Source organism: Babylonia areolata, chromosome 23 (genome assembly GCF_041734735.1).
Source record: "Babylonia areolata isolate BAREFJ2019XMU chromosome 23, ASM4173473v1, whole genome shotgun sequence".
In the NCBI taxonomy this organism is placed as follows: Eukaryota; Metazoa; Mollusca; class Gastropoda; order Neogastropoda; family Buccinidae; genus Babylonia; species Babylonia areolata.
The window spans coordinates 9552519-9575901 of record NC_134898.1 but is presented as its reverse complement, the minus strand read 5'-3'; the positions used below and the strand labels follow the sequence as shown (position 1 = coordinate 9575901).

The following is a 23383-nucleotide window of genomic DNA, read 5'->3' as shown; positions in this document are numbered from 1 at the left end:
ATTTGTTTCGACTCGTCGCTCTGTTGTGTGGTATACTCTGGACTAAAGTGTCTTGTTCCGCCTTGTATCAATGATATTTGTGTTTCAAATTTCTTCTGTCACTGCAGCTGTGTTTGAGTAGTGATGGGTGAATGAGTGGACTCGGAGCTTCATTTATATCTGAGGTGGGGGTTGAGGGGCGAGGGGTGGGGGACTCTCGGTTTATTTTTCGGTACCCGTTATTCACCAGGGCTGAGTCACATCTTCGATCTGTGCAGCGCTTAGTTTGCTTAGTGTTAAGAATGTTATTACGTCTATGGAATTAGAGTGGAGTTAGGAACGTCCTCAACATGTATCACAAGCTGCATTGGTTTGGAATTGTGTGTTTGTCTTAAGCGGGTAACAGAAATTATTTCTTCTTTCATTCATGTCTATTTTCACACACGTTAGCGCCTGGGAATATCGAGTCAGACATTCTGAAGCTCATTTTACGAAATCAGAAAATAGTTGTGAACATGAAGGATAGATGTGTGTTTTTGCTGTTTGGTTTAAATGTTGAAGGTTAATACCTGGGTATGAGCACATGGGTGAAATGAGGAAAAATGGGAGTAAAACGACTTTCCCAAGGACACAAGACCATGCTGAGACGGGGCCTCGAACCCTGATCACTGGTGAACACTGGATCAGAAGCCCAAAGCCTTACCAATTCTGCCACGGCATCTCCAGAGTTTGAATGTAACGGAGAGCAATTCCTGAGGGATACGCTCATGAGTTGGCAGCTAGTGACGCTCCAGATGAACAGGCGTGTTGTTTTCAGTATCTTACTGTGCAGTGCAGGGAGGAAAGTGGCAGGAAGGTTAAGACGCTTATCTGCGAATACAGTGTCGTTCTGGGTTCAAATCCTGGTTTCGCACTGTCTCCAAAGTTTGACTGGAAAATGAAAATTAGCGTCCAGTCATTCGGATGAGAAGACAAATTGAGGTCCCGCGAGCAGTACGCACTCGGCGCACAGAAAGGGAACCCATGGCAACATAAATATTGTCCTTTGGCAGACTTCTGTAGAATAAATCATTGTGACAGGTGTACACACACACACACACACACACACACACACACACACACACACACACACACATACACACACACATATATATATATATATATGCATGCACTCAAGGCCTGACTAGCGCGTTGGGTTATGCTGCTGGTCAGACATCTGCTAAGCAGATGTAGTGTAGTATGTGTGGATTTGTCTGAACGCAGTGATGCTCCATTAAGAAACTGAAACTGTGTTGTGCAGTCACTTTCAATCTGCTATTGACTTCTTTTATAACTTCAAGTGTGTAACACACCCACATAGAACACAGACCGACACAGTACAGACAGTGTGTAACACACCCACATGGAACACAGACCGACACAGTACAGACAGTGTGTAACACACCCACATGGAACACAGACCGACACAGTACAGACAGTGTGTAACACACCCACATGGAACACAGACCGACACAGTACAGACAGAAAGTGTGTAACACACCCACATGGAACATCAACCTACCGACATGGAGTACACACAGACCAAAACCAGTACAGGCAAACGAACAGAAAGCACAGATGGACAGATAGTGGAATTTTTATTATCCGTCACTAAAAACAGAAATCACAACTACTGACAACACATGGACGGTCCCGTTAAAAATTAACAGATAAAAGCAAAAAATGTCGCCTTGTCTGCTGTGAAAGAATGAAAGAAAGGAGAGAAAGAAACCACAGACCCAAGGGAGCAACAATTTCGCTGACTAAAGAAAAAGAAAAGTTGACTAAAATCCTAAGTAAGCAGAAGGAAGAAAAGAGTAGGGTAAAGACAGACAATTAAACAAGACAATCAGAACGAGAGAAGAAAAGAGAGAAAGAAAAAGCTATGAAAGGAACCAGATATTCAAAGCAGTACAGCAGATACAGCGACAGTAAAATGTTGACCACAAAATTTGAAAAATAAATACTAACGCGATTTTCATGAAAACGATTATGACAAATAAACATGCGAAGAAATAATGACGAATTAAGCGAATGGAAAATTCCTTCAATGCACAATTTTAAAATAAGATGACAACAACAAAAAATAAACAGATTTAAAAAAGAACAGACAATGAGAAACATACAAAGACAGAGATGAGAGACTGTCCTCTGTCAACATAAAAAAAGGAAACTTCGCCTCCTCTTTTCCATCCTCCTCCTCCTCCATCACCTCCTCTTTTCCATCCTCCTCCTCCTCCTCCTTCCATCTCCTCCTTCCCCACTCGTCTTTCTTCCTGTAAATTGATTTTTTTTTTTCGCCTTCAAAATCTGACTTGGTTCCAAAAAAATTGTTAACAGCACTACACTTTTTTTTTATCGAGAAACATTACTTTCGATAGGTGACTGATGCTTGAATTATTACACCATATGCCACAATATCTTTTTCGTGAAAAAAAGCGAAATCGTCATCATTATGATTATCATTATCATCATCATCACATTGTTATCCCAATCATAAGTGGGAGAATTGGCAATGTCTCTGTAACAATGATTTTTGGCATTGATGATTGCATGCTGACAGGCAGATTCTGAATACATTATCATAGAAAGTTTCCCTTTCTCAGAATCGAACATTTTAACACAGATGCCCGACCGTGCAATATAGATGCAACTGTATATGGAGTTACACCACAGTCAAACTATTCAGTTGAAGGAAACATCGACAAAAATGTAAGCAATATTGGAGGAAAAATCGAAATAAATGAAAAGCAATAGTAATGAAAATATTTGAGAAACTGTGGGCAAATGACAAGTAATGTGTGTTAATTACAGTTTTAACTCATTTGGGTTTTTTCTGTTTGTTTGTTTGTTACAACCTTGTCAGCAGCAGTAGTGATATGATAAAACAAAGATATGAATCAATATTTCCTACATCAAAACAACAAGCCGAATCCTCAAACCAGATGTGAGAAGAAAAAAAGAAATAACAAAACAGATAAGAAAACGAAAAGAATAATTTTAAAAGATGCAAAATCGCTTGCATTCTGCTTTCGCTACACTGTTACCGTTCATTCATTATTAATCCAAACATGTTGACCCTTCTATGGACTTGATTAGCACTGTTATATTTGTAATCTTACGATACAAGTAAGGGTCTCTTCTCGTGCATACCCTCACAGTCTTATCTTCGATACAAATCATAAACAAAAACAACTTGTTATCTTTCGGACTCGGTCTGTTCTGTTGTCATGGATCTTCCAAAGGCAAAGGCACCAGTTCAGCAGTGATGTCAGTCAACAAACAACCGGATGTGACAACACCGGAAGCGGAAGTTACTCGTCCTGCAGGATCATGCGCTTTTTGCCGAAGGTCATGCCGGCCTGAGAGGCGCCTTTGTTGGTGCCGTACTGCAGGGAAATGACGTTCTGCCCCGCCTTCAGCTGCTCCTCAGAGAAGTTTCGGGGGTTGGCTTCCGACTTGCGAGGCCACACCCTCTGTCCCGTGTAGCTAGGGTGAGACTCCACCTGGTGGAAAAGAAAACAAGAACATGGGAATCCGTGAAAAAGTGCTCTTGGCTCATTTAGTTTGAACAAATCTTTATTTATAAAACATATCATGCCTGTAGATTTAGTTCAATGAACGTGCAAGGAGAGGCTGACAGAGAAAGAGATGAGGGGGTAATATCAAAAGATCCAAAGAAATCAATTCCTTTTACCCCTGTTGGGGTGTGGATCTGAGCGACGCCACTAGAGAGACGAGGAACAGGGAGACAGAAAGGACACAGCTGGTAGCCAGGTCATCAATGGTGCCCCTACGGTCTTGAGACTGACCATAAGGGATGGAAAGAGATATCACTTGCATACGAAAAGAAAAGAGCAGCAACAAGCTAACACCATGGCAAATTATTAATCATCTGGTTTAGGCTGACAGCTGGTGACCGTCACACAAACACAGTGATGTTGAAAAACAATGTTCCATTTGGAAATGACAGATAGTGATTTCAGTGTTTCTCTCTTTGAGCAGCAGTGGCTATGATTATGCTCAAGCCGTGACAGAACATTATAAACATGACCGTTGTCAGACTCACTGTTCACAACACATGATGGCAGAGGAAAGTAAAGGGGGAACTAAGAGCAAAGACGGATTCTCTCTCTCTCTCTCTCTCTCTCTCTCTCTCTCTCTCTCTCTCACACACACACACACACACACACACACACACACCATACTCACTTCCATCCCAAACACCCTGATGCAGCCGATGACTTTGTTGAGGTTGGTCCGTTCGTACAGACAGTCTGTCTGGAACGTGTCTTGCTCGTGCACCCCGAACTCTTGGATCTGGACCAAAGAGGGCGGGACTGAAATGTTGCTTCCACACACCGTACAGACACTGAGTGTATCTGTCTCTGCCAAACTCTGTCTCTGTCTACCTGTCTCTCTGCCTGTCTCTGTTCATCTGTGCCATTCTCTCTCTCTCTCTCTCTCTCTCTCTCTCTCTCTCTCTCTCTCTCTCTGTGACATCATTTAATGATCAAACAACAGTAAGATTAACAATCTGAGATCATCTGCGTTCCATACGTTTCATTGTTGATAATTTTTTTTTCTCTTACATCATGATATTCTAAGTTAAAACGATTTAAGGTCCCATTGGCTGTTATGTCCATAAGGCGGTGAATTTTTTTACTACTGTGTCTGCAGTTTGCCGTAAGAATGATGGACCCAATCCACTCCCCATCCCCCACACCCCCTGCGCCGTTTCAGCCTTCCCGAGCTGAAGTCAAGTAGACCTATCCATTTACACCCAGGAGGAGAGAATAAAATCGGAGTAATGTGCCTTTCGCAAGAACACAGCATCATCCTTAAACAGGCCACAAACCCTGATCACTGATCACAACTGAATCACAAGTCAAATGCCCAACCGAACTGGCTTGAAATGAACTGAGATTGTCTCTGAGGTTGTTTCCTTGCTGCGTGGGTGGGATGCAAAACCAAAACAAAAGACCGTTTCTTGATTCACTGGATAATACAGAATATGTACAACGTGAATACGCATCATCATATGATGCCTGAAAAGAAATACCCACACTTAATGACATCCTTCAACCCCACAACACCCCTACCTCACCGCCCCACCACCTCCTCCCACAACACCTCTATCCCCCAGCCGCACGCCCTCACCTTGACGATGAAGAGCTCTATCCTCTCCCTCTCCCGGGCTGTCTCAAAGGCCATGTTTTTGGCCTCATGGAAGGTCCGTGAGTTCAGGTCTAGCTTGAGGTGGTCTGGCAAGAAGGCATTCACCAAACTGAAACAGAGGTGAAAACAAGTGTGAAGTTGAATTCGGGTTTGATAACGTCAACCTCAGGTGATACGGTAAATGGCGAAAACTAGTTAAGAGGGGATGTCGAACTGTGGATGCTGAGGAGGGGGAACCTGACTGGTGTTTATATATCGCCTGTGCTCTGCCTTTCTAGGCAGAACCAACTGTTATCTGCCCATAAGTGCTCATCATTCGTTTCCCGTGTCATTTAGTCAGGCACATGTCACGTAAACGCACAAATCAAATCATTTTCTTTATAGTTCAGCCGACCGCAGATGGTCAGTTCAGGGCTGATACCCGTCAGTTCTTGGAATAATGTAATAAGAACCCAAATTAATGTTAAAAGGTCAGTAAAAACAACATTTAAAGATTTCACTCACGTCGACGTAAAATTCAGATCAAGTTAAAATATTGATTTCCTGCAGGAACTGGAAGAGTATTCCTTTATAACGACCAAGCAGACAGGGCAGCAAAAATGGGAGCAAAGATTCATATAGATAGTATAAAAGTATATTGCCTATTGTCATACAAGGAAATAAGCAATACACTAAAAAGATACTTTTATAGGTGCTTGAAATCAAATCTAAAACCTCGTCAGTTGACTCTCTCAGACTTTGGTCCGATTCACAGACCAATTGTGAGTTTAGCTCTCAGACTATTATCAAATTCATTACGGACCAAGTATTGTTCTAATGTCAAGTGCATATGCTTTAGTAACCTGACAATTAAGCATATAATTTTTGATGGAGCTTGATGAAGCCTTATGTACACGAAAGTGTGTCTTCACAAGTGACTGAGAACGTTGATGTTTTTTGACTTTTTGCATTCATTATCAGTTGTTTCGCTTGTCAGTTTAACGACTTCTCTTTTTACGAAGTCCTTTAAGTAACTTCCTGTAATTGTGTATAGAATTTTTTTCAAATTTCACCCTCATTTCACCCTCATTTGCCCAGTTTCCCCCAACCCTCCATTCATTCACATCTCCCACCCCTTTTAACCGATAATACTCAAATGTATTCATAAATACTTTAACAGAATCTCTTCAATCACCAATATGTGTGACGGGACATTAAACAAAATTCCTCCTCCTCCTGGAAGAGTATCGCGGGCACAGCCCAGAACAAGATCTACATGGAGATGGCTGTGAAATGTCGGTGGGTGTGATATCACGCAGATCCCAGCAGTCAGATGGAGCGTCTTCACCTTTGAAGATTACAGAAAGTGTCATATATGAATGACCTGTATGAAGCCTTCATGAGCAGGGTCTCTTCTTTCCTACTTTCTGGAACGGACGCACACACATACAGGTAAGGACTCACTAGCAGAGGAGTCTGCCGTTCTTGAGGGTCCTGTAGAAGTTCTCCATCACCTTGTAGCGGTCACTGTTCTCCTCGATGGGGAACTGCGCACCCGTCACCGCCTTGATCCAGTGCAGGATCTTCTTGGCATCCTCCGGATCGAAACTGGCGTCCACCTGAAGGAACAGATAATTAACTCATTCATTCATTCATTCATTCACTCATTTAACGAGTAACAGTAGCAGCAGCGACAACAGCAGCAATTAATTAATACATTGTTATTGTTTAAATAATCACGGATCAGTCTGCAACATAATTATGCGTACATACGTAGGTGCGACACCAGCTGGTGTGCTGTGCACGCAAGGATGCACATGCGTGTGCACGCACGTGTGGGCACACACTCACATGGTCATGCAAACACACACACACACGCACGCATACACGCACGCACGCACACACACACACACACACACACACGCACGCACGCACGCACACACACACACACACACACACACACACACACACACAGGTGGAGGAGGTGGTGGAGGTATAGTTGAAAGAAGAAGGAGGTGGCGGGGTGATAGATATGCCGGTTAACTGTGTGGCGTTTTTACGACCTACGGCAGCATACAGTCCACATGACACTAAGTTCACGTACTGTGGCTGTAGTGCAGTTGTAGTGTGGACAGGTGTGCCAGGAAGTGTGGACAGGTGTGCCAGGAGGTGTGCCAGGAAGTGTGGACAGGTGTGCCAGGAGGTGTGCCAGGAAGTGTGGACAGGTGTGCCAGGAAGTGTGGACAGGTGTGCCAGGAGGTGTGCCAGGAAGTGTGGACAGGTGTGCCAGGAAGTGTGGACAGGTGTGCCAGGAGGTGTGCCAGGGAGTGTGGACAGGTGTGCCAGGAGGTGTGCCAGGAAGTGTGGACAGGTGTGCCAGGAAGTGTGGACAGGTGTGCCAGGAGGTGAGCCAGGAAGTGTGGACAGGTGTGCCAGGAGGTGAGCCAGGAAGTGTGGACAGGTGTGCCAGGAGGTGAGCCAGGAAGTGTGGACAGGTGTGCCAGGAGGTGAGCCAGGAAGTGTGGACAGGTGTGCCAGGAGGTGAGCCAGGAAGTGTGGACACGTGTGCCAGGAGGTGTGCCAGGAAGTGTGGACACGTGTGCCAGGAAGTGTGGACACGTGTGCCAGGAGGTGTCAGGAAGTGTGGACACGTGTGCCAGGAAGTGTGGACAGGTGTGCCAGGAGGTGTGCCAGGAAGTGTGGACAGGTGTGCCAGGAGGTGTGCCAGGAAGTGTGGACAGGTGTGCCAGGAAGTGTGGACAGGTGTGCCAGGAGGTGTGCCAGGAAGTGTGGACACGTGTGCCAGGAAGTGTGGACACGTGTGCCAGGAGGTGTGCCAGGAAGTGTGGACACGTGTGCCAGGAGGTGTGCCAGGAAGTGTGGACAGGTGTGCCAGGAGGTTGCCAGGAAGTGTGGACAGGTGTGCCAGGAAGTGTGGACAGGTGTGTCAGGTAGCCACAGGTGTAGTGTGGACAGGTGTGCCAGGAAGTGTGGACAGTGTGGACAGGTGTGCCAGGAAGTGTGGACAGGTGTGTCTGGTAGCCACAGGTGTAGTGTGGACAGGTGTGCCAGGAAGTGTGGACAGGTGTGTCTGGTAGCCACAGGTGTAGTGTGGACAGGTGTGCCAGGAAGTGTGGACAGGTGTGCCAGGAAGTGTGGACAGGTGTGTCAGGCAGCCACAGGTGTAGTGTGGACAGGTGTGCCAGGAAGTGTGGACAGGTGTGTCTGGTAGTCACAGGTGTAGTGTGGACAGGTGTGCCAGGAAGTGTGGACAGGTGTGTCTGGTAGCCACAGGTGTAGTGTGGACAGGTGTGCCAGGAAGTGTGGACAGGTGTGCCAGGAAGTGTGGACAGGTGTGTCAGGCAGCCACAGGTGTAGTGTGGACAGGTGTGCCAGGAAGTGTGGACAGGTGTGTCTGGTAGCCACAGGTGTAGTGTGGACAGGTGTGCCAGGAAGTGTGGACAGGTGTGTCAGGTAGCCACAGGTGTAGTGTGGACAGGTGTGCTAGGAAGTGTGGACAGGTGTGTCAGGTAGCCACAGGTGTAGTGTGGACAGGTGTGCCAGGAAGTGTGGACAGGTGTGCCAAGAAGTGTGGACAGGTGTAGTGTGGACAGGTGTGCTAGGAAATGTGGACAGGTGTTCCGGGAAGTGTGGACAGGTAAAGTGTGGACAGGTGTGCCAGGAAGCGGCAGGTGAAGTGTGGACAGGTGTGCCAGGAAGCGGCAGGTGTAGTGTGGACAGGTGAAGTGTGGACAGGTGTGCCAGGAAGCGGCAGGTGAAGTGTGGACAGGTGAAGTGTGGACAGGTGTGCCGGGAAGCGGCAGGTGTAGTGTGGACAGGTGAAGTGTGGACAGGTGTGCCAGGAAGGGGCAGGTGAAGTGTGGACAGGTGTGCCAGGAAGCGGCAGGTGTAGTGTGGACAGGTAAAGTGTGGACAGGTGTGCCAGGAAGCGGCAGGTGTAGTGTGGACAGGTGTGCCAGGAAGCGGCAGGTGTAGTGTGGACAGGTGAAGTGAGGAAAGGTGTGCCGGGAAGCGGCAGGTGAAGTGTGGACAGGTGTGCCAGGAAGCGGCAGGTGTAGTGTGGACAGGTGTGCCGGGAAGCGGCAGGTGAAGTGTGGACAGGTGTGCCGGGAAGCGGCAGGTGAAGTGTGGACAGGTGTGCCGGGAAGCGGCAGGTGAAGTGTGGACAGGTGTGCCGGGAAGCGGCAGGTGAAGTGTGGACAGGTGTGCCAGGAAGCGGCAGGTGAAGTGTGGACATGTGTGCCAGGAAGCGGCAGGTGTAATGTGGACAGGTGTGCCGGGAAGCGGCAGATGTAGTGTGGACAGGTGTGCCAGGAAGCGGCAGGTGTAGTGTGGACAGGTGTGCCGGAAAGCGGCAGGTGTAGTGTGGACAGGTGTGCCAGAAAGCGGCAGGTGTAGTGTGGACTGGTGTGCCGGAAAGCGGCAGGTGTAGTGTGGACAGGTGTGCCGGAAAGCGGCAGGTGTAGTGTGGACAGGTGTGCCAGAAAGCGGCAGGTGAAGTGTGGACAGGTGTGCCGGGAAGCTGCAGGTGAATTGCCAAGGAGCAAGGAGAGGAGGTGATGGAGTGGCTATGCTGGCTAATCAACTGTGTGGCATTGATGTTTTAATTACCGCCAGGTGTGGAGGTAGGTCGGTCGGAGTGGTGATGGAGACTAAGTGGTGGCGAAGGAGAGGAAGGCGGAGGTGGGGGGAGGTCTTTTATTTCATGCTGTCGGAATTTCTTTCTTTCCTTGTTGTTTTCTTTATCTTTCGCCCAACCTGGCTGTTGCAAGTTCCTTCTTTTTTTTTTCTTTAATCTTCTTTGTTTTTGTTTTTCTGCCCTGCTGCCGCGTGTGTGAACGAATGGGGGAGGAACCTCATTTGCACGGGAGTACGTGTGTGAGCGTGTGTGTGTGCTAGGGGGGGGGGTGTGTGTGTGTGTGTGTGTGTGTGTGTGTGTGTGTGTGTGTGTGTGTGTGTGTGTGTGTGTGTGTTTTGTGTGTGTGTGTGTGTGTGTGTGTGTGTGTGTGTGTGTGTGTGTGTGTGTGTGTGTGTGTGTGTGTGTGTGTGAGGGAGAGAGAGAGAGGACATGAGGGAATGAGGGCAGGGTGCGGGTAGGCCCCTACTCCAATCTTCACCCATCCCCTCCTGCTAGTCATTCACACCCAACATTGATCCAACATCGAGTCAGAGAGCTATCCAGTCAGTGAATTGAACTGTGGTCTTCCAGTGTGATACTGTGGCCTGCCAACACTTACCTGCCCCTCGAAACGTCGTCTTCTCATCACATACCTTATCATTTTGTACCCCCTGCCTCACTGTGTGCCTCATTGCCTCACTGTCATTTATATGCGTACATGTTTGTGTGTCTCTTAGAACAACGGCAGATGTGTAAGTCGGCCAGAGTGCTAATATCTTCACCGTTGTAAAATAAAGATTCATTCATTCATTCATTCATTCATTCTGTCTCTCACTCTCTCGCATACAGGTTTCAGCGCCCTCTCTCACCATGCCTCTCCCCTCTCTCTTTAACATCTGCTTTAATATCCCTCTCCCTCTTTCTTCCCTCTCTCCTTTCCTCGCCCTCTCTCATATATGTTTCAGCATTCTCTCTCCCTCCCTCCCTCCCAGTCTCAGACTTGTTTTAGCACCCACTCCCTCCCTCTCTCCCTCTCTCTCATGCTAACATACCTGTTTCAGAATCCTTTCCCTCTCTTCCTGCTTCCTTCATCTCAGTCTCTTCCTCCCTCCCTCTCTCCTTCTCCCCTCCCTCTCATGCATGTTTCAACATCCCTCCCCCTCCCTTCTGGCCTCCACATCTCTATCTGTTAAATATCAAGGTCTGATTCTCGCTTGTGCTGAAGAGTGCAAATATAGGGGTAAAAGGGTTCAGCATGTCTCCAAAAGAGTTCAGTTTGTCTTTTTCCCTTTCTTTTTGAATGTTGTTATCATTTCACTGATGAACGTTGCATCAGAGTGCCGAAAGCATATTCATTGCTGATGATTTTTTTTTTAATTGTCGTTTAAATCCACTCACTTCGGTGCGTGCGTGCATACTCACGCGCGCACGGACACCAAAATACCTGCTCTAGACGAAAGCACTGTTTTTCATCCCTGCTATCGTTCACCTATGTTCTATCACACCCTCCATTCACACCACTGCCTCCCCCAACACTACCAACACCTAACATCTTCCTCTCCTCCAACACCCCTAACCACTCCATCCCCTCCACACCACACTAAACACCCTCCCCCCACCAACACACGACAACCACCTACTAACACCTACCCCCTCCCTCCCAACCCACACACACCCCCCAACACCACCAACAACACTCCCTCCCAACACACCTACAACCACCTCTCCCCTCCCAACACACACACTAACAACACCTCCTCTCCAACCCACCTAACACCACCTCCTCCTCCAAACCTAAACACTCCTCCCTCCCCACACACACACTCAACCACCTCACCCTCCTCACCTCCACACACACAAACCACCTCTCCCTCCTCTCCCACCACACACTAACAACCACCTGCCTCCTCCCTCCAACACACACTAACAACCACCTGCCTCATCCCCTCCCAACACACACACTAACAACCATCTGCCTCTCCTCCCCCACATCACCACTAACACCATCTGCTCATCCTCCCTCCCAACACACACTAACACCATCGCCATCCCCCCCCATCCCAACACACACACTAACAACCACTGCCTCTCCTCCACCAACACACTAACACCACCTCATCCTCCAAACCACTACAACATCTGCTCTCCCCTCCCACACACACACTAACAACCACCTCCTCGCCCTCCCAACACACACTAACAACCACTGCCTCTCCTCCCTCCCAACACACACACTAACAACCACTCCCATCCTCCCTCCAACACACACACTAACACCATCCTGCCCATCCTCCCTCCCAACACACACACTAACAACCACTGCCTCCTCCCTCCCAACACACACACTAACACCATCTGCCTCTCCCTCCCAACACACACACTAACAACCATCCTCCTCCTCCCTCCAAACACACACTAACAACCACTGCCTCATCCCTCCCAACACACACACTAACAACCACTGCTCATCCTCTCCAACAACACACTAACACACCTCTCCTCCCTCCAACAACACACACTAACACCACTGCTCATCCATCCTCCCAACACACACACTAACAACTCCCGCTCCAACACACACACTAACAACCATCTGCCTCATCCCTCCCAATACCACACTAACAACCACTGCCTCATCCCTCCCTCCCAACACACACACTAACAACCATCTGCCTCATCCCTCCATCCCAACACACACACTAACAACCATCTGCCTCATCCCTCCCAACACACACACTAACAACCATCTGCCTCATCCCTCCTCCAACACACACTAACAACCATCGGCCTCATCCATCCCTCCCAACACACCACACTAACAACCATCTGCCTCATCCCTCCCTCCCAACACACACACTAACAACCATCTTGCCTCTCCCTCCCTCCCAACACACACACTAACAACCATCTCCCTCATCCCTCCCTCCCAACACACACACTAACATACCATCTGCCTCATCCCTCCCAACACACACACTAACAACCACCTCCTACCTCCCCCCCAACACACCATCGCCTCATCCCTCCCCCCAACACACACACTAACAACCATCTGCCTCCTCCCTCCCAACACACACACTAACAACCATCTGCCTCATCCCCTCCCAACACACACACTAACAACCATCTGCCTCATCCCTCCCAACACACACACTAACAACCATCTGCCTCATCCTCCCTCCCAACAACACACTAAACCACTCCTCATCCCTCCCCCAACACACACACTAACAACCATCTGCCTCATCCCTCCCCCCAACACACACACTAACAACCATCTGCCTCATCCCTCCCCCAACACACACACTAACAACCATCTGCCTCATCCCTCCCAACACACACACTAAACCACTCCTCTCCCCTCCCAACACACACACTAACAACCATCTGCCTCCCCTCCCTCCCAAACACACACTAACAACCACTGCCTCATCCCTCCCTCCCAACACACACACTAACAACCACTGCCTCATCCCTCCCTCCCAACACACACACTAACACCACCCACCTGCCTCCTCCCTCCCAACACACACACTAACAACCCTCTGCCTCATCCCTCCCTCCCAACACACACACTAACAACCATCTGCCTCATCCCTCCCTCCCAACACACACACTAACAACCACCTGCCTCATCCCTCCCTCCCAACACACACACTAACAACCATCTGCCTCATCCCTCCACCCAACACACACACTAACAACCACCTGCCTCCTCCCTCCCAACACACACACTAACAACCATCTGCCTCATCCCTCCCTCCCAACACACACACTAACAACCACTGCCTTCCTCCGCCCTCCCAACACACACACTAACAACCATCTGCCTCATCCCTCCCTCCCAACACACACACTAACAACCACCTTCCTCCGCCCTCCCAACACACACACTAACAACCATCTGCCTCATCCCTCCCCAACACACACACTAACAACCACCTGCTCATCCCTCCCTCCCAACACACACACTAACAACCACCTTCCTCCGCCCTCCCAACACACACACTAACAACCATCTGCCTCATCCCTCCCAACACACACACTAACAACCACCTTCCTCCTCCCTCCCAACACACACACTAACAACCATCTGCCTCATCCCTCCCAACACACACACTAACAGCCACCTGCCTCATCCATCCATCCCAACACACACACTAACAGCCACCTTCCTCCTCCCTCCCAACACACACACTAACAGCCACCTGCCTCATCCATCCATCCCAACACACACACTAACAGCCACCTTCCTCCTCCCTCCCAACACACACACTAAGAACCATCTGCCTCATCCCTCCCTCCCAACACACACACTAACAACCATCTGCCTCCTCCCTCCCTCCCAACACCCACACTAACAACCACCTGCCTCCTCCCTCCCTCCCAACACCCACACTAACAACCACCTGCCTCCTCCCTCCCTCCCAACACCCACACTAACGACCATCTGCCTCATCCCTCCCCCCCCAACACACACACTAACAACCACCTGCCTCCTCCCCCCCAACACACACACTAACAACCATCTGCCTCATCCCTCCCTCCCAACACCCACACTAACAACCACCTGCCTCATCCCTCCCTCCCAACACCCACACTAACAACCATCTGCCTCATCCCCCCCAACACCCACACTAACAACCTCCTCCCTCCCTCCCTCCCAACACACACACTAACAACCATCTGCCTCCTCCCTCCCAACACCCACACTAACAACCACCTGCCTCATCCCTCCCTCCCAACACACACACTAACAACCACCTGCCTCCTCCCTCCCTCCCAACACACACACTAACAACCATCTGCCTCATCCCTCCCTCCCAACACACACACTAACAACCACCTGCCTCATCCCTCCCTCCCAACACACACACTAACAACCACCTGCCTCATCCCTCCCTCCCAACACACACTAACAACCATCTGCCTCATCCCTCCCTCCCAACACACACACTAACAACCATCTGCCTCATCCCTCCCTCCCAACACACACACTAACAACCATCTGCCTCATCCCTCCCAACACACACACTAACAACCACCTTCCTCCTCCCTCCCTCCCAACACCCACACTAACAACCATCTGCCTCATCCCTCCCAACACCCACACTAACAACCACCTGCCTCCTCCCTCCCAACACACACACTAACAACCATCTGCCTCATCCCTCCCAACACCCACACTAACAACCATCTGCCTCATCCCTCCCAACACACACACTAACAACCATCTGCCTCATCCCTCCCAACACACACACTAACAACCATCTGCCTCCTCCCTCCCAACACACACACTAACAACCACCTGCCTCCTCCCTCCCAACACACACACACTAACAACCATCTGCCTCATCCCTCCCAACACCCACACTAACAACCATCTGCCTCATCCCTCCCAACACACACACTAACAACCATCTGCCTCCTCCCTCCCAACACACACACTAACAACCATCTGCCTCATCCCTCCCTCCCAACACCCACACTAACAACCATCTCACACTCACTCTGCCTCCTCCCTCCCAACACACACACTAACAACCACCTACCTCATCCCTCCCTCCCTCCCAACACCCACACTAACAACCATCTGCCTCCTCCCTCCCTCCCAACACACACACTAACAACCACCTTCCTCCTCCCTCCCAACACACACACTAACAACCACCTGCCTCATCCCTCCCAACACCCACACTAACAACCACCTGCCTCATCCCTCCCTCCCAACACACACACTAACAACCACCTTCCTCCTCCCTCCCAACACACACACTAACAACCACCTTCCTCCTCCCTCCCAACACACACACTAACAACCACCTTCCTCCTCCCTCCCAACACACACACTAAGAACCACCTTCCTCCTCCCTCCCAACACACACACTAAGAACCATCCTTACTAGTCTAGTAATTCTGTGAGAAAAAGTGGCCGAACCTCCAAAAAATTGCAAGAAAACGTTTTTTTGGCTCTACGTGTTCAGAAGTTTTCGCTCTATCACCCATAAAAAATCGAAGATAATCGAACGTCAGATAAGATCAGGAAAATTAAATAAAGAAAAATAAATAGGCCGAGATGGAAGAAAAAGCACACCATACTTTTTTGCTGCCGCAGCTTGTCATTCGCGCCTTGTCAAGTCGGGCTCTGCGGGCAGGCCTGGTTCCTCCCCGCGCTTTCTCACTCCATGCAGTGAAACCTGTTTCGTACTGCCCTGACCGTGGTGAAAGTTTTACGTTGATTTGTTGGCAATTAGTGATTTCGGAATAATAAAACATACTTATAACTGTCAATTGAATCAGTTACTGAACTGATATAACAGTTATCTTGTTCCTGATTTGCATCTAGACAGACAGCACGAAAGTGGCGTTGAAGAAAGGTTCACATGTTGCCTTCGCAAAATGTGGTGTTGAAGTATGGTGAAACATGCGCTTAAAAAAGAAGAAATTACAATATTCAACTTTATTTAGTAATTTTATGTAAAATGGAAACGGAGGGTCATCAAGGCACTTGTGTGATCTGATGTGACGACAAGCCATTGTCTGGGTTATAAAAACATTGTATTATTTTGTTTGTTTGTTTGTTTTTTCTATTTATGTATTTATCAATTTACTTATTCACCTATTTGTTTTATCTTTAGTTCGTTAGTTATACATTTATCATTCAGTTTATTTTTGTTTATTCATTTATTTATCTAATTATGAACTGTCTTGTCTGTTTCATTTTATTTATTATCATTATCTTCTGTCGTGGGGGTATTTCAAACAACTCTCTCTCTCTCTCTCTCTCTCTCTCTCTCTCTCTCTCTCTCTGTGTGTGTGTGTGTGTGTGTGTGTGTGTGTGTGTGTGTGTGTGTGTGTGTGTGTTTGTGTGTAAGAAAGAGAGAGAGAGAGAGAGGCAAAACATTATTTTGAATTTGAAAGCAAAATATCACCAAATGTGGATATGCGCACACTCACACACATGCGCGCGCAAAATGTCATTCATGTAGATGTTTTGTCCACTGTGACCTGGAAGCGTGGAATTCATACATGAGGTGTTGTCTATTCTAATGGATTCATCTATGTCAGATCCTGACAGTCTGTGCACATTGTTAACGTGAAAGGCAATGTATAAGCAGAGCGACTTATTCACACAAAGCTGTCTTCATACGTCTTAAGGTTGCATTTTTAAAGTATACACTTACATTTTGCAGACATTCTTTACCAATAAGTATAGATGCAAGTCTGAAAAAACCCCAACATATTGCGATTATTTTGGGATTAGACCACTTTTTATCATAGAATTACTGGACTAATTCATAATAATGTCCATCCTCACAAAGGCTTCCTTCTCAGTGTTGTTCTTCAGCGGTTGTCACCTGTGCTGAGTTCGAATAATGTATTCCATGACACTCTCCACATGCTGGCGAGCCGTCAAAACCTTGTTTTCTGCAGGTACACCTTTTTGTCACAGTCACACTCGAAATCACAGCGGATAATGCACAGAAGCTTGGAAGGAGCAGGAGGCAAGTCTGCTGTGCAAGGCTGCACCATCTGGTTGTCAACAATCTTCCAGCCCAATTGTCCTAGCACAAGTGTGTCATTTCCACTGTTGGACTTGCAGATATGTCCTCAAACACTGGGATTTGGTAGCAGAGGACGTTGGGGGCAGTGAGTGAACTTGTATGAATGTTGTCCCAGACGCTACCTTTGAACAGAACATCATGTATCTAATCTTGTCAAGGGTGGACGCTGTCTTCCTATCATACAAAGAGAAGAGCATCTGCTCAGCAGCAACAACAATCTCACCTTTCTCTAAGTTCTTCAGGAATGTCTCTGCCAGTTCACAAAGTCGTTCTGAGCTCAGGAATTTCTGGAAACCTGTCCGTTTGCCAGTTCCAAAAGCTCGGGACGTTGTGTCACAACATATGGCTGCATAGATGACAGGCAAGATATGACATAAGCATGCTAAGTGAACTCTGAAACTGCTTGATGTTCCAGCACCTGAACGGCTTTCTGCTTTTCTTGAGAAAGACTTCCTCTGAATCACTTTTGAAATGACAGACCAAAAGGACTAAAAGATCTGTGTCATCGTTAACAACCACTGTCTCTTTGCCTTTTGCACTTTCCTGAACCTCAGCAACAATCATGCAGTCAGCACCTCCTTCAGAACAGAAAGTCACGCATCCGTTGTTCCGCAGCTTACAAGAAAGCAAGTCAATAAAACGTTGCTTGTTTTTATGATTGGCCAGAAACATGTCTTCCCCGATATGCAGGGTCATGTCAGGTGTAAACTGAACCTCAGTGGACGACTTTCCCTCAGTTCTGCATATATATGTGACGTCTTTTGTGCTTGGGCCACTTGTATAGCCATCACAGGCTTCTGTCGCACATGTCTAAGTTTCAATGATGGAAATGTAAGCTGAGCCACGAGACCAGGGAATTTTTGAGAAGTGCCTCTCCATGCAGAACAAACGCACGTCACCAAGAAAGGCACTCTCTGGCATGGGTTTGGAAACTCTCTTCCAGATCTCATCAACAAGAAGGGCTTTATTTCCTTGACGAAGAAAAATAGAAGACTTAGAAAGAGATGATGGGTGACTCGACAGCTCATATCTGAACACCTCACACTTGTCCTCGTATTTAGTGTCTGTGGCTGAAACCAGGTGCTGAAACAGAAGTTGAGGTTCGATAGCCACCACTTCTGCGTCGATCTTGACAGTGTTTATGGAGGCCATCGTAACAGCCTGTTCTGACCTAAAGGTGTATTCCGTGGCTTTGTGGCTTTCCATCTTCAAGATTTTATTTCCCACTTAGTTTGCCTTGTGTGCATCCACCTTGGTGTTTCAACCATACCCGTGGCTGTATTCTTCAGAACAGGACCAGCAATGAAGGGATCTCTCTCTTCCAGGAGAGCAAGGATGACCATCATGTCATGACCATCCTGCCTCTTTCTGGCAATGCTGATGTCTTTGTGCTGTTCACTTGAGAAAGACAACCCGGTGATGTTCTGAATGGACAGCACAAGTAGGCATTGATAGAAGCCATGCTGCACGTTGGGATTCTGACATTCCACGATCACGTGTCATCCCCCCTGTTGATTTGATGCTTCTCATTAACTCTTGCTCAATAAAAGATCGACAGAAAGACCAGCCAAGTAGCGATCACTTCTGCGGAAAACATGATGACCTTCTTGAAATTTGTTGTACACGTCAGGGTTGGTTTGTTCAAGTTGCACCATATCTTGCAGGTACAGCTGGATTGACTTTGTGTACAGACTGTGACCAGCTGAAGCAAGAAAAGGTATCATCTCCTGCAACGTACTCAGGTGAAGATGCCAGTTTCCCGTCCTCTCTGCTTTCAGAAAACGTCGTAAAATATCTATGAGATGATTGTATTGCAACCACGAGGCAGCTGTGGGGTGTTGTTTTAGCTTCTCCTTCTTTGCATCCAACTTGTCAGAAATTCTGGAGATAAGATGCGTGTTTGCCTCTAGGTCATGAGCTACAAGTTTGCCCTCCATGAGAGAAATTATACAAAGCCAGTCCATGATCAAGATCTTCATCTGACATTGGTTCGGTGAAGTCCGTGTGATCAGTAGCATTTGATTTGAAAGTGTCAATTGAATTTTGAAGTTCATTTTGAACTTGTTGACCCACTTGTTCCAAATGAAGGTCTTCTGGAACAAGATCTAGGTTCTGCGTAGTTGGCAGCTTGACTCCACATGTTTTAGCAGTCACGAGTGCGTTTAAGCAAAGAGTCCACTAAAATGTCCCCTTCCTGCTCGTGTCACTGCTTTTCCTTGCATCATGTGCATGACAGTGTTTGTAGAGAAGGGCAATTCCAGAACCTTTAACCTCTGCCCTCCATCAACCGTCCAATGCAGCCTCAGAAGCTCATTTCAGCATGGAAAGCACCAAGGCGCAGCACCATCGACTTCATATAACTGGCAGGAGGCTCATTAGCAAGATGTCAGTGGCTTTCCACCAGAGTGGTTGATCCAGAGTCAGGACAGGTGTTGAGTTGTGTCGTGTGGCCTCTTTTGTGATGAAATGCATGGTAGAGTAGAGACAGGCCATGTCACTTGGACTGAGGTCGATTATGGGCAGGAAGCCAGAGATGCCACAGTGACTGCCCATGTGAACAGCTTGCATCATACCTGACCAACCAGGCCTCTATCTCTCTCTCTGTCTGTCTGTCTCTCTTCTGTTGCAACGTCTGTTTATACACAGATATGCATCGTGCGTTAAAATCATACTGACTAGCTTTTCTGTACGCTGTCAGTTGATGAAATTCGTTTGTTTTCTGGCATATCCATTTATGTAATACCTTGTTTTTCTTATTGCCTTTCCGCACATTCTTTTTTGTTTCTCATAAAATGGGGGTAGTACGTAAGAAACAACTTCCTGTGCTTGTTCTTTTCCTTCAGTAAACAAGATTCCTTGTTAGTTCTCTCTCTCTCTCTCTCTCTCTCTCTCTCTCTCTCTCTCTGTCTTCTTTCTCTTCTTCTTCTTCTTCTCAGTTCCATCCCTCTCCTTCCTAACCCCTCCCTCGCCCTTCCGCCTTCCTAGCACGCGTGCGCGCGCGCGCGCGCGCGCACACACACACACACACACACACACACACACACACACACACACACACACACACACACACTTTCACAGTCAGTAGTTAAATGGAGATAAACAACAACCAAACAAAAAAACACCAAACAGACAAACAAAAGAAAACAATAAAAGCTAAGCCTTGAAGACAGTGCTTAAGGAAATAAACAAACGAATACATATGAAATAAACACTGATGGGAACGAAAGCCCACAAACTTACTATAAAAAATGTTATTATCACCTTTGCAGCCCTTTTCCGATAGTACGGAAAATGTTTTGTCAACACTGCAGGGGTGTTTGCAAATCACACATGTGTCTTGATATTAGTCCATTCCAATTTTGCAAAGAAATCTCAAAAAAGAAAATCTTTAAATTTTCAGCGAAAGAAACTTTATTAAGCGCATGGTTTACCATACTCTGACTTCACAAACATGCGAACACGGAGGAATCGCGCGAACCTGTCTACCCCTATGCCACTGCCATGCAGTCTGTGCTAGCACACTTTAAGATCATGATAACTGTGATTACATTTTAGCAACAGTCTAATTTGACTGTTGTAAGTACACTTGCTTTTTCGGAAACATTACTTAACAATGAAGCAATGTAAAATCATGTATGATATTCAGTACGTTCAACAGAGAAGCATAAGATACAGTGGTAGGCAGGTTCTGCTGCGCGGACGAAATGCCGGAAAAGCGTAGTACTTAACAGGCCCATCCCCGTTGTGGCATCCTTGACAAGGTGTCAGTGACGTGACCCAGTTGAGAGTTTCAGACTCAAATATGGTGTTCCGTTCGCGCCATCTCCTTGTATTTATTTTTCTTTATTTAATTTTCCTGCTCTTATTTGACATTCGATTTTCCTCGATTTTTTACAGGCGATAGTGTGAAAAATCCTGAATACATAGAGCCAAAAAAACCTTTTCTTGCAATTTTTTTGAGGTATTTTCGTAATTTTCTTCGACTATACACATAGTGAGTCCTGTTATCAGTTTAATAACTTCCTTGAGAGCACGTATGAGTGTCTGGCTTGCACGATAAAAAAAAATTACAAAAGGGGAAAGACACAGTGTAAAGAAGTGTAGTATCCCTTATCAAATGACTTTGAGAAGAGGAAAAGACAGTGGAAGTAAAGGCAAGACCAAAGAGAAGTTGTGGTATTATTCAGCTTAAAAAAAATTAATTAATTAAAAAAAAAAAGCCAAGGTGATCATCATTGATGTGAACAGCGGTCAGATTATGGACATTCGGAGATGACGGCTCTCAGGAGGACGGGAGAAGAAGAAAGGATTTGTACAAAAACGTTTTGATTGCTGAGTTCTGAGAGCCTATCAAATACTGCATATTAGATATATATATATATATATATATATATATATATATATATATATATATATATATTGTTAAGTGCTTATATTCCCAGAGGCCTTCCGGGCTATCACACAGTGTGACGATATCAGAAGGAAGGAGGGAAGAAAGGAAAGGGGGGAACAGCTGCAGCACATACAGCTCTGACACATCTGCCCTCCTCCGCCAGAGGTGACAGATAGCAGTGGCTGCTGAATGCCCTCACAGTCATCATAGGACCGTGCACCCTGCACCCCGCACCAACGCAGGGATGGGAGCTAAGGCCTGTGCTGTTCGTTCTAAGAGAGACGTCTCCACACTGGTAGATCAGTGTGTGTGTGTGTGTGTGTGTGTGTGTAAAGTAACTGCATTGAAATATAACAGAAGTGAAGCATAGGCCCTATGTAGGAAACGAATGACTGAAATCAAATGAAGAATATATATATATATATATATAAAGAGTTACGCTCAGCGAACTTCTGCGCACCGACACATGTGTGCATACTCACTGGACACAACCATGTGAATACAGAGACACAGAGAGAGAGAGAGACAGAGACAGAGAGAGAGACTACCTTATGCACATACAACAGACACTGGGCCCAACCCTCAACGGAACAAACATTCTGAGGGAGAGGGCGGGGGTTGGGGGGGGGGGGGGAGAACAGAAGAGCAGGCTGAAACAGCAGAGAGGAAGGGAGGCAACCAGCGTACATTTTGTACGGTGGCACTATTCCCACCAAAGGTTTTGTGGGTATAGTACGATAATGGCTCGTGCATGAACCGCGATGAATCATTGCTGGATATTTTTAGCACTGATACCCGGCGCGACCGTAGCGTGGTAGGGGTGGGGTTTTTGCAGCTACCTTTTCACCGGTTTCCCCTCAAGTACCCTGAATATTGTAACGAAATACTGTTTCTTCGTCAGCTTCCAGTTACATCCTCTTTCCTCCCTGCCGAAGTGCCAAAAACGTTTTTTTGGAAAAGCTGCCCAAGTTTGAGAAACTAGAAACTTTCGGTCCCGGCGCTTGGTGAGAAACAACATGAGTCATATACGTACAGTCTCAAAATACACCTTATGTTGTTTAGAAACATATGCAATTTTTTACACACTTATTCAACATCAAGGCAAAATCTGATGTATCTGAAATTATCTAGTTTATTCTGATTCATCTTTCCCCATGCATACGCGCAAGCAAAGGTGTGTGTGTGTGTGTCAGTGTGTGTGTGTGTGTGTTTGTTTGTGTGTGTGTGTGTGTGTATGTGTGTGATTTTGTGTGTGTGTGTGCGCGCGCGCGCGCGTGGAAGTACTGAGTGTGAGTGGATTGTAGGCAGAGATTTCGTGGAAGTAAAATTACTCATCATTCAAGTCAAACAAGTGTTGCAGGCAAGAAGACAGACAGGCAGGCAGGCAGGGAGGTGTATAAAACTGACATACCGTACTTGTGTAAACTTCCCGCACACCCAGCGTATGCAATGGACCACAATGAATAATTCGGGGTCTCTCCTCATTTCACTACAGGTGAGCCACAGGTGTTGGTGGTGTGAGCGGTAAACTGAACCTTGGCCTGTGGTGTGTGTGTGTGTGTGTGTGTGTGTGTGTGTGTGTGTGTGTGTCTGTCTGTCTGTCTGTCTGTC

The 23383-nt window shown here is 47.1% G+C and overlaps 1 protein-coding gene across 1 annotated transcript in view; it reads right to left on the bottom strand.

Annotated features, from left to right (window-relative positions):
- Positions 1-2268: 2268 nt before the first annotated feature.
- Positions 2269-23383, bottom strand: part of LOC143297757 (myophilin-like) — a 44605-nt gene continuing 23490 nt past the window's right edge. The window contains exons 2-5 of the mRNA XM_076610219.1: positions 6640-6794; positions 5179-5305; positions 4231-4338; positions 2269-3524 (exon numbers count right to left, since the gene is read on the bottom strand). Coding sequence (XP_076466334.1) covers positions 3333-3524; positions 4231-4338; positions 5179-5305; positions 6640-6794 — 582 coding nt within the window. The 3' untranslated portion in view covers positions 2269-3332. The remainder of the gene's footprint in view (positions 3525-4230; positions 4339-5178; positions 5306-6639; positions 6795-23383) is intronic.